Source organism: Chiloscyllium plagiosum, chromosome 3, assembly GCF_004010195.1.
Source record: "Chiloscyllium plagiosum isolate BGI_BamShark_2017 chromosome 3, ASM401019v2, whole genome shotgun sequence".
Taxonomy (NCBI): domain Eukaryota; kingdom Metazoa; phylum Chordata; class Chondrichthyes; order Orectolobiformes; family Hemiscylliidae; genus Chiloscyllium; species Chiloscyllium plagiosum.
The window spans coordinates 109604417-109621213 of NC_057712.1; the positions used below are offsets into that span (position 1 = coordinate 109604417).

The 16797-nt window shown below is 40.3% G+C and overlaps 1 protein-coding gene across 4 annotated transcripts in view; it reads left to right on the forward strand.

Moving 5' to 3' along the window:
* The window catches only part of LOC122548418, a 208612-nt gene that overhangs the window by 107788 nt on the left and 84027 nt on the right, over positions 1-16797 (forward strand). For all 4 annotated transcript variants that reach the window (XM_043687046.1, XM_043687047.1, XM_043687048.1 and 1 more), the window contains one exon: positions 9334-11492. In XM_043687046.1, coding sequence (XP_043542981.1) covers positions 9334-11492 — 2159 coding nt within the window. The remainder of the gene's footprint in view (positions 1-9333; positions 11493-16797) is intronic.

Below are 16797 nucleotides of genomic sequence, written 5' to 3' on the forward strand. Positions count from 1 at the left end.
ATGAACATCTGACCCCAATCAGCTTTTGAAAGTTCTTGCCCAATACCATCAAAATTGGCCTTTCTCCAATTTAGAACTTCAATTTTTAGATCTGGTCTATCTTTTTCCATCACTATTTTAAAACTAATAGAATTATGATCGCTGGCCCCAAAGTACTCCCCTACTGACACCTCAGTCACCTGCCCTGCCTTATTTCCCAAGAGTAGGTCACTAACCAGGTCAATCATTTCAATCCCAGGTTTTTTCTATGAAGTTCCTCAGGATAGTAAGAGGTCCATCTTTATTTGCTTCATCAAATAGTCTCCTTATCAGAAGTAGGATGTTATAGCTTAGGAGGGAGTGCAAGAAAAATTTCCTGGGTTGGCACAACTGACGTGAAGAGCGATGTAGCAATTAGGGCGATATTCACTGGAATTTAGATGAATGAAGGGGCTTCTCATAAAACTGATAAAATTCTAACAGGACTAGACAGGGTAAATACAGGAAAAATGTTCCCTATGAATGGGGAATCTAGAATCATGGGACTCAGCCCAAGGGAGTGGAATAGCTCATTCAGAACTGAGATGAGGAGAATTTTTTCCACCTATAGAGCAGTGAGCCTGTGGAATTCTTTGCCACAGAAAATGGTTGAGGCCAAAACATTGAGTGTTTCCAAAAAGTTCTTTAAGCTAAAGGGAACAAAGGGTATGAAAGAAAGTGGGAGTAGGGTACTGAGTTGGATAATATTGAATAGCACAGTAGTTTCAAACGCTACACCTGCTTCAATTTTCTATGATTCTACATTTCTATGAAAGAGAGGAACACAGAATGGTGTCTTTTTTTGTTTGCTCGTGGGAATTGCTGGTTGGGCATTTATTACCCATCCTTCGCTACTCTTGAGAGATGGTGCTGAGTTGCCTTCTTGAATTGTTACAGTCCATGTGCTGTAGGTTATATCCAATATGTTGTTCAGGAAGGAATTTCACAGTTAGAGTCTAATCAGATATAAATGTAAGAGGTAAAGGAAGATTAGGTTAAGAAAGGCTTTCATTTAAGTGACTTCAAGAAAACATTTGTGGGCATCTAGAGATCTCAAACCTGATCTTTATTGTTAAGAGGCAGATGTATGTATTGCATTGAAATCCAACTTAAAAATGTAAACACACTGAAAATTGCTTCTATAATGGTGGACTAATTTGAGTCCTTTCAGGACTAGAAACCTTAGAAAAAGGGGTTTGTTTTACGGCAGAAAATCCTAACCCTGGATCTGATGACAGTTCAAGGCGCATTTGTTATGTCCCATACAGGTTGATTATCAACCTGTAAATCTTCCATACATCTATGGCAGGTGTTAAGTGTGTGAGTCTTCTGATCAGCCATAAAGAGTGGGGCCATTCAAGTTATGCTGTCTGGCTGTAGGCAAGCGATCTATTCCAGGAACAACCTACTAATGGAAACAGAAGGATTTAAGTAAATGCACTTTCTTGCTCGTACGCCACAAGATTTGGGAATAGAGTTTAACAAAAGTCAAACAGGCTATTTTTCTGGTTTGCAACTGAATAGTTATCTTTGTTATAATTGATTATGCAATATGCTCTTAAAATATCATGGATGTGTAGTTCTTCCAGAATGCTGTCCTAATTCTGAACCGTTGGGCCTTTGTTATTCTGAGCTTATGAGTGGAAACAAGACTGAAAATAGACTGGGGTATTTGTGTTTGCAAAAGTGATAAGAATATTATCTATAAGTACTGCAAATCTGAATTAAAACCAAAGTTGTCAGTGAGTTAAAATGTAAAAATGAAAAATTCATCTGAAAGGTTTCACCAAATAATGTTAATTTGCCTTTTTCACAAGAAAAAGGGGGGTGGGGTGCAGGATCTCCCATTAAAACAGTTTCTGAATGGAGTCTCAGCCCAAATGGCTTTTTGATTTTGTCAGTCAGCTGTTAACTTTTTTTTTTAACTTGCAATTTCCCCACCATTGTTAACAAACTCTATTAATTAATCTTGGAAACAGAATATAGGAATTTCTTGGTGAAAGTAAACCAAAATTCATGTAGTTTGTCTTCTATTGTATGTTACTATGACAATAGAATTGTTATTTAACCAAAACAATCCATCGATTGGATTGCAGTAGATTCAGGCAAGCTATGAGGAATGCTGCAGTTGTGGAACATTGCAGGAATGATATGTCCAGAGTCCCCTGTTAGTGTTGTAAATGCTAGATGTTTTCTTTCATTCTTTGTTGGGATCATGATCATGCATTGCCAGCATTTATTGCCCATTCCTAATTGCCCATCAACTGTGTGGCATGCTAGGCTATTTCAGAGGGCAGTTAAAGAGTCAACCACATTGTTATGAGTCTGGAGTCACAAGTAAGCCAAATCACATAAGGTTGGCAGATTTTCTTCCCTAAATTACATTACTGAGCTAGAAGTGTTTTTATGACAAACAATGACAGCTCTGAGATGAGAAAGATTTTTTCTCTGAGGTTTGTATGTCTTGGAACTCCTTGCACAAAGAGCTATGGGGGCAATGTCCTGGTGTATATTTAAGACTGAGATAGATAGATTCTTGATTAGTTCAGGAATGAAGGGTTATGGGAAAGAGTAGGAAAGTGGATGTGAGGAATGTTGGATCAGTCATGATCCTACTGAATGGTGGATCAGGCTTAAGAAGCCGAATTACCTATTCCTGTACCTATTTGTCAGGGTCTTCTATCGTCCCCATTACTAACTCATGTTTTCGATTCCAGACTTTATTAATTGAATTTAAAATAGAGTCATAGAGTTGGCCCATCATGTTTGCACCCATCATCAAACATCTATGTATTCTAATCCCATTTCTTAGCACTTGCCCCAGAGCCTTGTATGATATAGCATTTCAGGTGTTCATCTAAGCGGTTCTTAAATATCTTGAGGGTTCATGCCTTCACCCTTTTAGGAACTGAGTTACAACACAAAGCCCTCACGAAATTTTTTTCCCCTAAATCCCCTCTAAACTTTTTGCTCCTTATCTTATAACTGTCCTTGTTATTGAACCCTCTACTAAGGGGAAAGGTTTCTCCCTAGCTAACCTGTCTATACCTCTCATAGTTTGTGCACGTCAATCAGGTCCCCCATCAGCTTTCCCTGCCCTAAGGAAAACAACCTCAGTCAAACTAGTCTTGCTTTCATAGTTGAAAGCCTTCAGCCCAGGCAATATCTCGGTGAATCTCCTTTGCACCCTCCCTCATGCAATTGCGTTCTTCCTTTACTGTGGAGATTACACCCATGCACAGTACTCTAGCTGTGGCCTACCTAATGTTATGGACATCTCCATCATAACCTCCCTCGCTCTTGTATTCCAGCCTTGATTAATAAAGCTAAGTATCCCATATGCCACCTTTAACCATCTTATCAACCTGTTCTGCTATCATAAAGGATTTGTGGAAATGCACACCAAGTACTTCCTGGGGTTCGACTATTCAACGTACATCCCACGCCTTGTTAGTCCTCCTAAGATGCATCATCTCACATTTTTCAGGACTAAATTCCGTTTCCATTTATATTGTTCCATAGGCTCAGGCTTTCCTTCTTGTTATTTGTCACACCACCTAACTTCTTGTCATCTGCAAACCTGCTCATCTTACCTCCTACTTTCAAGTCTAGATCATTAATGTACACAATAAACAGAAAGGGACTCAGCATCAAACCCTCTGGTGCGACATTGAACACAGGCTTCCAGACACAAAAACACAGTTCAACCATTAACCTCTCCTTCCTGACATGAAACCAATTTTAGATCCAGTTTGCTAAATTCCCTTGGATCCCATGGCACTTTGCTACTTCACCAGTCTGTCAGACAGGATCTTGTCAAAAACCTTACTGAATTCCATATTAATCACACTATTTTCATCTACATCCCTAGTCTCCTTGAAAAATTTATATTTGTTAGACATGATCTCCACCTTACAAATCCTTGCATTATCCTTGCTTCTCTAATTGGAAAGTAATTCTGCTTCTCAGAATGTTTTCCAATAGTTACCCTACCACAGGTAGCAGATTCACTGGCTTGTAGTTCCTTGGTTTATTCTTACCATCCTTCTTGAATTATGGCACCACATCAGCTGCTGTCCAGTCCTCTGCACTCCTTCTCTGGCCAGAGAGAACAAAGAACAATATAGCATAGGAAGAGGCCCTTCGGCCCACCAAGCCTGCGTTGACATATTTTGCCCTTCCATACTAACACTGTCTTCACTTACAGGGTTCGTATCTCCTTCCCTTCCTATTCATGTGTTCATCCAATTTCTTCTTGAATGCTGCTATTGTGACTACTGCATCACCACCTCTGGCCGTGCATTCCAGGCATTCACTACTCTTTAGTGAAAAATTTTGCCATGCACATCTCTTTGAAAATCCAACCGGCCCCCACCCCCACCCCTCAGCCTCCTGTATTCCAGTGAAAACAAACCCAATGTATGCAATCTTTATTCACAGCTAAAGTCCTCCATACCAGGCATCATCCTGGTAAACCTTTAATGTACCCTCTCCAAAGCACCCACATCCTTCTGATAGCATGGTGGTCAGAACTGTATGCAATATTCCAAGTGTGGCCTAACTGAAGTTCTATAAGACTGCGGCATAGCTTGCCTATTCTTATACTCAATGCCCTTTCCAATGAAGGCAAGCATGCCATAGGCCTTTTTTACTATCTTATCTACTTGTGCTGCCACCTTCAGTGATCTGTGGACCTGCACGTCCAGATTCCTCTGCATATCAATACTCCTAACAGTTCTGCCATTCACTTTACAATTTCCATCTTTCCTTGACTTCCAAAATGTATCACCTCACATTTGTCTGTATTCAACTCCATCTGTCATTTTTCTGCCCATGCCACCAACTGATCTATATCCTGCTATATCCTCTGATAATCCTCCTCACTAGCTGCAACTCCACCAGTCTTTGTATCACCCATAAACTTACTAATTAGACCAATCACGTTTTCCTCCAAATAATTTATATGGCCACGAACAACAGAGGTCCCAACACTGATCCCTGTAGAACAACACTAGTCACAACCCTCCATTCTGAAAAGCATCCTTCCACCTCTACCCTCAATCTCATATGACTAAAGATTTTCTGCATCCATCTTGCCAGCTCACCCCGGTACCATGTGACTTTATCTTTTGTATCAATCTGCCATGTTAAAGGGACCTTGTTAAAGGCTTTACTGAAGTCTATGTAGACAACATCAACCGCTTTTCCTTCATCAGTCATCTTCATCAGCTCGTGAAAAAAGTGAGTCTGAGGGGTGACCTTACAGAAGTTTATACAATCATGAGGGGCACTGATAGGGTGAATAGACAAGGTCTTTTCCCCAGGATAGGGGAGTCCAAAACTAGAGGACATAGGTTTAAGATGAGAGGGGAAAGATTTAAAAGGGAATTAAGGGGCAACATTTTCAGAGGGTGGAGTGAGCTGCCAGAGGAAGTGGTGGAGGCTGGTACAATTACAACATTCAAAAGGCATCTGGATGGGTACATGAATAGGAAAGGTTTAGCGAGATATGGGGTAAAAACAATGACTGCAGATGCTGGAAACCAGATTCTGGATTAGTGGTGCTGGAAGAGCACAGCAGTTCAGGCAGCATCCTGGCAAACGGGAGTAGATTCATTTCGGATGTCTGGTCAGCATGGACAAGTTGAACTGCAGGTTTGCTTGATTTCTATCTCTCGCTCAATTTCTGCATTTACTGCCCTGCTCCTCTGATTCACATCCCCTTGCCATACTAGTTTAAACCTTCCCGAGCCACTCTGCCAAGAACCCTCTAAGGATATCAGTCGTGGTCCTTCCCAGACGTAGCTTGTCCAGTTTGTACAGATCCCACCTCCCCCAGACCCAGTCCCAATGCCCCACGAATCTGCAAGAGGATTTGAAAATTTATGTCAGAAGCATAGAAGATCGGAGCTGGGGTAGGCCATTTGACATTTGAGCCTATTTCTGCATTTATTATGATCATGGCTGATCATCAAGATAACACTCTAAACTCCCTATCCCTTGAACCCTCTAGCCACAAGAGCTATCTCTATCTCCTTGGTGTAAACACATAATTTTTGGCTTCACCCACTTTCTGTAAATTCCACAGGCTCACCACTCTCTGAGTGAAGACATTTCTCCTAATCTCTGTCCTAAAGATTTACCCTTTATCCTTAAACTATGACTCCTGGTTTTGGACTCCCCCACCATCAGGAACATCCTTCCTCCATCTAACCTATCTACGGCAGTTAGAATTTTATAGTTTCCGAGATTCCCTCTCATTCTTCTAAATCCCAGTGAATATTATCCTAACCAACTTAATATCTCCTCATATGACAGTCCTGCCATTCTAGGACCAATTTGGTAAACCTTTGCTGTGACTCAGAAGATCAAAACTGCACAAAGTATTCCAGGTGTGGCTTCACTAATGCCATATATAATTGCAGCAGGATATCCTTGCTTCTGTACTTTAATGCTGTTGCTATGAAAGCTGACATACAGTTTGCTTTCTTTACCACTTGTTGCACCTGTGTGTTTACTTTGAGCAATTGGTGCCTGAGGACATCCACCTATTCCCAACCTTAAGAGAATCATGAATTAAGACTTCAGATTTCTGAAGCTTTCCCCAGTTTAGAACATGGTCTAAACCTCTATTCTGCCTATAAAAGTGCATTACTCACTTTCCAACATTGTATTCCATCTTCCACTTCTATTCCCACTTCATTTGCTTATAAAAGTCCTTCAACAGCCTCATCACTTACTGAACAATACCTGCCCCTCACCTATCTTTGTGTCATCTGTAAACTAGCAACAATACCCTCAGTTCTGTTATTAATGTACAATGTGATTAGTTGTGGTCCCAACACTGACTCTGCAGAACTCCACTATTCACAGGCTGCTATCCTGAAAAAGACGCCTTTATCCCTACTCTTTGCCTTATGCCAGTCAATTCTCTAGCTATGCCAGTTCCTTGGCCCTAACACCATGGGCTCATCTTATTTAGCAGCCTTCTGTGCAGTAACTTGTCAAAAGCGTTGTGGCAATCTCAATAGTTCACATCCACTGGCTCTCCTTTGTCTAACATGGTTGTTACCCTCTCACAGAATTCTAAGATTTGTCAGATATGACCCTCCCTTGATGAAGATGTGATGACTCTGGCCCAATTTTACCCTGCATTTTCAAGCACTCTGCAATGCCATCCTAAATAATGGACTCTAAAATCTTACTAATGGCTGAGGTCAGGCTAACCTGCCTATAACTTTCCACCTCCTACCTCTGTCCCTTCTAAAACAATTTATTGCAATTTAAGAAAATATATTCCAACATCGAATTTGGTTGACTCACTGCCATTAGGGAATAATTTCCTTTATTATAAGCCAGGATCCCAAGTGTTTTTCATGGTTCCAATTCCTCTTATTTCATATCTATTTCAATAATGCCTCTTTTTGAATTCTGATTTGTCTCCACTTGAAGCACTTACAGTGTCATTCATTCAATTTTGTTTTGTCACCACTCAGTCCCATTGCTGAGATATATTCAACTGTAGCTCAAAAGAAGTAGGACAGTTCTAGAAATCCATCACAAATTCATCTGCACCTCCACAAACATCATTTACTGCATCTGCTGCACCCGATGTGGCCTCCTCTACATTGGGGAGACAGGCCGCCTACTTGCGGAACGTTTCAGAGAACACCTCTGGGACACCCACACCAACCAACCCAACCGCCCCGTGGCTGAACACTAACTCCCCCACCCACTCTGCCAAGGACATGCAGGTCCTTGGCCTCCTCCATCGCCAGACCATGGCAACACGACGCCTGGAGCAAGAGCGCCTCATCTTCCGTCTAGGAACCCTCCAACCACAAGGGATGAATGCAGATTTCTCCAGCTTCCTCATTTCCCCTCCCCCCACCTTATCTCAGTCCCAACCCTCAGACTCAGAACCACCTGCATTCCCAACGCCCCTCCCCCAAGTCCCTCCTCCCTACCTTTTATCTTAGCCTACTTGGCACATCATCCTCATTCCTGAAGAAGAGCTTATGCCGGAAACGTCGATTCTCCTGCTCCTTGGATGCTGCCTGACTTGCTGCGCTTTTCCAGCAACACATTTTTCAGTTCTAGAAATCTGTGGGGGGGCGGATGCTGGCAGGTGGGACTAGATCGGGTTGGGATTTCTGATCGGCATGGACGGGTTGACCGAAGGGTCTGTTTCCTGTCTGTACATCTCTGACTCTGACTCTGTGACAGTTCTGAAAACCCACTGACGTGTCATCGACCTGAAATCTACTTGTTTCTTTCACCACAGATGCTGCCCATTCTGCTGATTATTTGCAGATTTTTTTTGCGTTCATCTTGTTTAGTTTTGGAGACTACCATCTTTCTCTGAAATAAACTGCCAACACTTTTTTAAAGTTCTACTTTAATCTGGCCACCGCCTCCGACTGAAGTCACAATTCTGCTTTGTTTCCTTTGTGAGGGTTTCTCTCTGTTCTCTTTTTGCTTCCCGCTTAATGCCTAACACGTTACCTGGTTGGCTCGGACCGTATTATCAGGTCACCTTTCGTCAGATCCCGGACTACTGAACGGAGCTGCGATACAAGGAGAGTATCATCGCACACTCAGAACTCCAGTCCAAGCGAGCAGCAGCGCTTACCTGAAACTCCAACCCAAAGAGAGCAGCAGCACAGCGCTCCCCTGGAGCTCGCGGCTCAGGGACAGCAGCAGGAGCGCTCCGCTGGAGCTCGCGGCTCAGGGACAGCAGCAGGAGCGCTCCCCTGGAGCTCGCGGCTCAGTGAGCAGTGGTCACCTGGAGCTAGCGGATCCAGAACACCAGTAGCGCTCACCTACAGATCGTGGATCCGAGAACCCAACAGTGCACACCTGGAGCTCGCGGCTCAGGCACACCAGCGTTTACCTGGAGCTCGCGTCAAGCTTTCCCCTCTTGGGCACCACTCCGCAGCCGTTCTTTTTGTTTTAATTTTCTGGCAAGTTTCTGAACATTGTGCTGTTGGAAAGGAAATAGTTGAGTTTTATTTTTAGGTTTGTGCCAGTTTTATGGAAAAATTAAGAAAGTATTGAGAACGTTTATGTACAGAAGGCATTCATTCAGAAACTAATCCAGTTCAGGTATTTTAGGCAACTTATAATTCGATTAAAATAACTAATTTCCACTGTTTGGCCTATCCTAACTGTCAAAGTAATTATTTTTGGATAAACCTTGTTTCCTAAAATGCTGGCCTAGATTTTATTTAAATGTTCTTCTAAAATTTATACTGTATACAAAACTTGTTTTTCTGCATCTGTCCATTCTCTAAAATTCTCTTTTATTTGTTTTAGTTTCGTTTTCCAGGCCTCCAAAAGGCAGAAGAGGGCAAAAAGAATCAGGTGCTGGACTATCTGGAAGGATTGTTTGGCTCCACTAGAAGAAAGAATTCAAAAAATGCATCGCCAGCATCTTTAAGCCAAAGCAATTCCCTGGAGGAAGCTCCTCCCACAAGAAGCAACTTAAATCATACAGAGGAGACCACAACTGCAGGGGAATCTCCTGATTCAGCAACATCATCAATTTGGCAAGACCACGGGAGTGAAGGAGTGACAGAGGCTAAAGAAGCAGTCCAAGATCCAGCAGAGATATTATTTGACTCCCCAGAAGTAAAGGACCTGTTACCAGCAGGTGGTAGTCCAGAGAAGTCATCTCTGAGTTTACCCCCCAAAATTGGGACAGCAAATAAAAATACCATAATAGTTGATGTCAACCTGCAGAAAATCAACAGTGAAAAACAAGCTGGACCTGAGTGTGCTGGAGAGCAATTAGCTCCAAATTATGTCAGTAGTAAGCCAGAAAACGAAATTGAAGGCAATGTGTCAAATGTATGTGGAAGCACGTTGGTAAATAAGGAGGATACTTCATTATCTGAAATCTGTGCAGATGCAAGTTTGCTCTCAGATGACAGAAGTGTTAAGGAATGTGGGATTGGTGAACTTGATACACACTCTGAAAACATATCCCAGGTCACAAGACAACTAAAAGACACTCAATTTGTAAATAGTGACAGGCTCGCTGAAGGTGTATGTGATTGTGAAACCATTGCTAACTGTACAGATATTCCAGCTATAAAGGAATGTGTTTTACCAATTTCTGAGACTCTGAGGGTTGAACAGGTAGCTGAAATTATTGAAATTGATGTGCATCCTCCCAAAATTCAAGGAAATTCAAATATAACCTTGTCAGAAGCATCTGTTTCATTACCCATTAACAATATTAATGTGAAACTGAACGTTTTAGAAAAAACTTTGAAAAATGCAGAAACTGTTCAGTTGAACCATTCTGTGCCTCAAGGATTTAAACATGAAACTGCAAATTACAATATTCCTCAAAAAGTATTGTGTGATTCTACTTTGAAAAAGCAACAGAATTCATCCAAGAATGACACAGTTACACTAGATACTAAAAAAAGCCAAGCAGGGATTGTTCCTCACATTGGTGAAGGTGCAGAAACCTTACATGACAATGAACAATTAGCAACAGGTAACCTGTTTAGAGAAAATCAGAACGGTGTGGTGGAACCAGAAACAAATATTGATAAAACAGTTTACGGCTCTCTTAATGGCACAATAAATTTGAACAACACAACTGAAAAGTCAACTGCTTTGTTTTCAGAGTCTATTGAAATGGATAAAAAATCTCCTACAGAAACCAAACGAGGTAAAAGAAAGGGAAAGAAAAGAAGATCTCTGAAATCTGATCAGCAGTCTGATAAAGGTACTGGAAGTGCAGATACCAGTACATTTGAAGAGGAAGCGAAAGGAATAGATTCCAATAATCCCAACAAACAGTCCTCTGATGCTTCCGCTAACGCCTCCTCTTCACCAAAGCAAAGTACTCCTTCTTTGGTTTCTCATCAACCACCACCAAAATCTTTTCCAACAAGTGGAGAATCTGCACAAGACATAACTAAGCTAGCTACATCAAGGAAAAAGAACTCAAAACAGGTGCCTTGCAATCCAGCTTCAGATAACAAAGTCAAGTCTCCAGTAAAAGTTTCTTTGGAGAAGGCCCCAAATACAGACAGTGGATTCTGTGGTTCTGAAAATGTCATATCAACAAGCAGCATTCCTTCACAATATGGTCAAAAAGTTGAAAAACCTATTGCTCCAGAAAACTCTGATACTAACTTTGTTATTGCAGATAATAGAGCTGTTGAAGGTTCTGCAAGTAATGAGGATTTCATATTTTCTTTACAAAGAGCAAATACCAATGAACTAGGGGAAGGATTGGTTACTTTAAACTCTGCAGATCAAAACAATGCAATTGCTTCAGTTAGCCAAATAGGTAATCAGCAAAACATGGGAAGCTCTAGTTTGGCTGAGCACAAAGACAGTGCTGACCTGGGAATATTGAAAACTCCGGAAGTTAATGACTTGGAAGGAACAAGTATCAACCATAATACAATTACCTCACAACTATGTTCCACAGTCACTACCAGAATAAGACTGTAAGTACATTTTTTCCATAAACTCATTCTCAACATGCCAAAATCATCAAGTTAAGCTACTGTTAAAATTTCCACATTCCAGGCTCAGTCTTCTCTTTCTGCTTTCTGGTTTCTCACTTGGAGTGAATGCAGTGATGTGCAATCTCTGATTCAGCCTGCAAGCTGAATTTAAAACCTTCCTTCTATGACATCGTGTCTCTGCTCTACCTAATGCACAACTCAGTTTTTATCTTTGTCTTCCTCATCACCATGCTCAACTTTTAAAGTGCAATCTTTTTTCCAAATTCTTGAACTCCATTTCGGTCAAAATTCTGCCATCTTTCTTTGAGTATGCTCTGTAACTTCCCTCTCACCATTATTCTTAACAGCCTCTAATGCTTATCCATTTTCTGTTACAAATCCCTGCATTAAGTTTTTGGTCCTTATGATTGCAGTCTTCTTTGCTTGTGTAGCAGGTCATGCCTTCACCATAGCTGTTTATTCATTTCCATATTAATACACCTTTTTATATCTTTGATGAAATATTGAATTATCTTACACTTAACTTGGCAAATTTCTGTTTAAACCACTCTGCCATGTTGCAGCTCTTCAGTTTTTCCAAGCACTTGCCTCTTTCTTCATGCATTTATTTAGCCTTCTACTAATCCCTATTTTCAGTTCTTCTCTTTTGTTAAACAATCTTAGATGATTTTCATGCTGGAAATGCCAAGTAATTGCACATACTTTTTATATTCAGTGTTTGCATGAGGTAAATTTCACTTTACAAATTATTGTATTAAGTTTATGCATTATATGTGTATGACTAAACGATAGCAACATTTAAAAAGGTATTTAGACAGACCCATGAACAGGCAGGGAATAGAGTGATATGTATCATTGGCAAGCAGATAGGATTAGTTTAGAATGGCATCGTAGTCAGCACAGACATGGTAGCTGAAGGGCCTGTTCATGTGCTGTACTGTTCTATGTTTTATGTGCAGTGGAATGAAGTATATTATACTTTAAAGTAGTACATGACTTTAATAAAGTAATGCTAAGTATAAGATATATAATTTTTGAGTTTTAGAAACTAAAACACAGCATGCAAATAATGACAATATTTTCTGTATCCATTTGTTCTCGAGTTTTCATATCTTATTAGCTGGTCGTCTGTCTTGTCATTAGATTATGTAAATCATAATGTATTGGACTGGATTGGTTTAAGTGACAAGAGGTTTGCAGGTGATATATATTTGTAAATTCCAGGTATAGTTTCTAAACTTGTAGTGTCCAAATTAAAGGACAAAATAACTTCCTTTTTTACACTTCGTAAGAAACATCAAGTGAAAGAGATCAATGAATATTCTATTGCAATACAGATAATAAAATGAGGTTATGCTTTTTTTTGTAAGCATAGGAGAACAATGGCTTGCATTCATGGATACTAGTAAAAACAACATACTGATTTTTGCTAGCCCTAAAGCAAAGTACTAGACATTGGAAATCTGAAGTTTGGAATATTACACAGGTGAAATGACTTTTTGAAGTTTGAGTCGCAACTTGAGCTTTGTCTTTGGGAGGTTACTGAAAAAAACTGCAGATTTTCTGGCTCACTAGATATATTTGCATTGGTTCAATATTTGATGTTTGTTGATGCTGGATGAGTGAAATATTTTTAATTCTTTAAAGAAGGTAAGGAAATGATTGAAATGCTCAAGCTTTGCAGTCAATAAAGAAGTAGCTAGGGCTAAGCTCAGTGCCACAAAATATTAAATGTATAGATGAGATATGTTCAATTATTACTGCAGAATAATCCAGGAGTTTGAGATTTGCTGATGCCAGTTCCCAGCTTCAAAATGGTAGGCAAACCCTAGGTGGACGGGGGAAGTGCCTTCAGAGATAACCTCAATGCCTCAGTGGCGAAGTGCAGCATTCCCACAGACACCTGGGAATCACTAGCCCAAGACCACCGAAGGTGGAGGAGAAGCATCAGTGAAGGCGCCAAGCACTTCAAGATTTACCATCAGGGAAAAAAATGGAAGCCAGGTGAAAACAGCGAAAGAAGCATGCTGCCACATCAAAGCACCACCCATCCATTCCCGTAACCACCACTTGCCCCAAGTGTAACAGAGCTTGGGTAGCCATATCGGTCTATACAGCCGTCTACAGATTCATACTGAGAGTGGAAGAGAGTCATCCTCATCTGCCAGGGATTGCTGATAATGACAGAATAATCCATAAGTGTGAGATTTACTGATAAAAATGACAAATAGTACACAAGGTGAGTAGGAAAAGCAATTCCAATAGAGCATGAACAGGAAAAAGTCTACACCAAAGGAATGATCAAGTAGTAAGCTGAACAGAACACTAGACTTAGAGGAAGAGAAAGACGTCAATTCATAGACTTGGACCTATTCTGTTTGGAATTTAGAGGAATAGGAGGTCACCTTATTGCAGGATATAAGATTCGGACGGGGACTTGATAAGGTATGTACCAAGAGGATGTTTCCTGTCTTAGGGAAGTAAAGTATTGAGGGGCATTGTTTAAAAATTAATGGTCTCCTATTTAAGACAGATGTAGTTTATGTAATGAATTGCCAGAGGAAGTGGTAGAGGCAAGTACAGTTACAATATTTTAAAGAGTTTTGGACAAGTACATAAATAGGAAAGAGAAAAATGAATACTGCAGATGCTGGAGATTAGAGTCAAGAGTGTGGTGCTGGAAAAGCACCTGTAGGGGTTCTACGATTATTGAAATGATTGATGGTAATGCTGCCATACTCTCTTGCTTTGTAAACCAACATATCCCCACTTCCAATACTTGATTTTGCATTTCTCCTTTAAAGAACAGAAACACTGAACTTTTAAGAAATTATATAGATACTTTCTGAAAATATAGCAAGACAGAGTAGTTGATGCAAAGATGTTGTGGTTGAAATTGTTACCTACTGACTGACACCAAATTTTAGATGAGCTGCAGTTTCATCCAAACTTTGAGAAGACTAAGTTCATAATCCCTTGAACCAAACCTCAATCTGCGTACTGATTCCAGTGCTCTTCTTGCCACTGTCAAGCTGACTCACAGCATCTGTTCACAATCTCTGTTCAGTACCTTGGGGCGGCACGGTGGCACAGTGGTTAGCACTGCTGCCTCACAGCGCCTGAGACCCGGGTTCACTTCCCGCCTCAGGCGACTCTCTGTGTGGAGTTTGCAGGTCTCCCTGTGTCTGCGTGGGTTTCCTCCAGGTACTCCGGTTTCCTCCCACGGATCCAAAGATGTGCAGGTCAGGTAAATTGGCCATGCTAAATTGCCCGTAGTGTTAGGTAAGGGGTAAAATGTAGGGGTATGGGTAGGTTGCGCTTCGGCGGGTCGGTGTGGACTTGTTGGGCCGAAGGGCCTGTTTCCACACTAATGTAATGTAAAAAAATGTAATACTTTCCAGGTAGAAATGTCAATCACTAGGGGACATAGGTTAAAGATAAGAGAGGTTAAGTTGCAAAGAGATGTGAGAGGCAGGTATTTTACATAGAAGTGCATGGTAAGTGCATTGAATACATTGCCAGAGGAGGTGGTACAGGCAGATACAACAGCAAAGTTGACCAATATATGAATAGGCAGGGAACAGAGGGATACAGACAGTGTAGAGGCAAAACGGTTTTAACTTAGAAAGGCATCATGTTGGGTGGAGTCTTGGTGGGCTGAAGGGCCTGTTTCTGTGCAATACTGTTCTTTGTTTGATCATTTGGCAGGGAGTGGCAACCTATCCAAATTCTAGGCAAAGTCCAGTTTCATGTTTCCAATATCAGTATGTGCTAAATTAGACTTATAGTAAATATATGAACATTACTGAGAAGCAGCCATTTTTATTCTTGGCCTTGAAGGAGTTAAATCTTTTTGTCAATGGTTACTTGACACCTTGGTGAATAATTAACTTCAGATATCAGTCATCTTCAGTTTCAGATTCGGAACACGCGGTAAGTTGATTATGGTGTTGTGGTTATTCTGCTCACAAAGACCACAGAAAGGCTCAGATATACAGGCTAAAGTTTGTGCTAAATGAAACAACTTCAGTATTACACTGGCTAAACTGAGTTCGGATGCTTGGTCCTATTTCTGTTCCATGTTTGAACGATCGTTTGTCAAGTCAAATCTGAGACCCATTCTTCAGTGCATTTTCACTGTGCCTTCCCTCATATTAAGTACTTCAAATTGTAACAAATCCCTTCTGCCTGCTTGCATCAATATCCCAATATCATGCCATGCATTCTTGATTTTCACACGCAAAGGCTTTTATTCCCACTTTCACATCACAAATGTGTCATTCACCACTGTCTTAACTCATTAAAAGTAGCTAGCATCTCTATAGAAAAAAGCCTATCCCTTGCTTTTAGTGGACTTTCTCATCAGTTTTAGCTTGTTTTTGCTGTTCACCATTTTTATGCCATTTAATCACCCATATGATATTTACACAGAATAATCTTATAACAATCTAACATTTAGCGAATAAATGGTCCACATTATCACCTGATTCACTATTGTCTTTTCTGAAGTTACTGTGACAGTTAGTCCATTATGATTGATGCGCAGCACTCAATCTAAAACATTCACATTCATTCAACAGAGGATAGAAACATATTAAAACCAATCATCTTACTAATCATGACCAGGTTTAAATGGTTTTTCTTTGCATTTCATTTAATTGAATTATATTTAACTTAATTTCAGCTAATTCAGTACATTTTAAGTTAATATCTGCAGATGATCTTTTTGAAAGATTAAAAGTTGTAGGGGAGTGGATTTTGATGGACAAGTGTATCCTCCCTACTCGTTCGAAATGTTCTTTATGGTGGCTCTATCATCCAGTTCAGTTCCCTTTTTAAAAAAAAGCTTCATGTGGAAGAGCACATACATCTCCAAAATAAAGCTGGCAATAGTTAATTTCATCTACATTTTCCTTTCAGTTGGTATACTTCATTTAACTGCACCTAAAATGAGTTATTCCGATTCCTATTGCTGATGTGTCACATTTTCCCATCACTATTGTTTATTGTAATGGGGGATCCCATTAGCTAATAATCTATCTGATTCAGCAACTCTGGAGAAGCCTTATTATCCAGTTTAAAAAGGTATTATTGTACTGTCTTTGAAATGGAAATGAAACATAACTGTGTGGTTCAAAATATTACCGAATTCTGCTTGTTTGCTTTGTCTTACAGCATATTTTCTCAAATTAGTTTGCTAGGTTATACTCAACATATCCTTCTTTTAAAATTATTCCAAAATCAAATATAACAACAACAGATGTGAGAATTTGTTTTGTGTAGG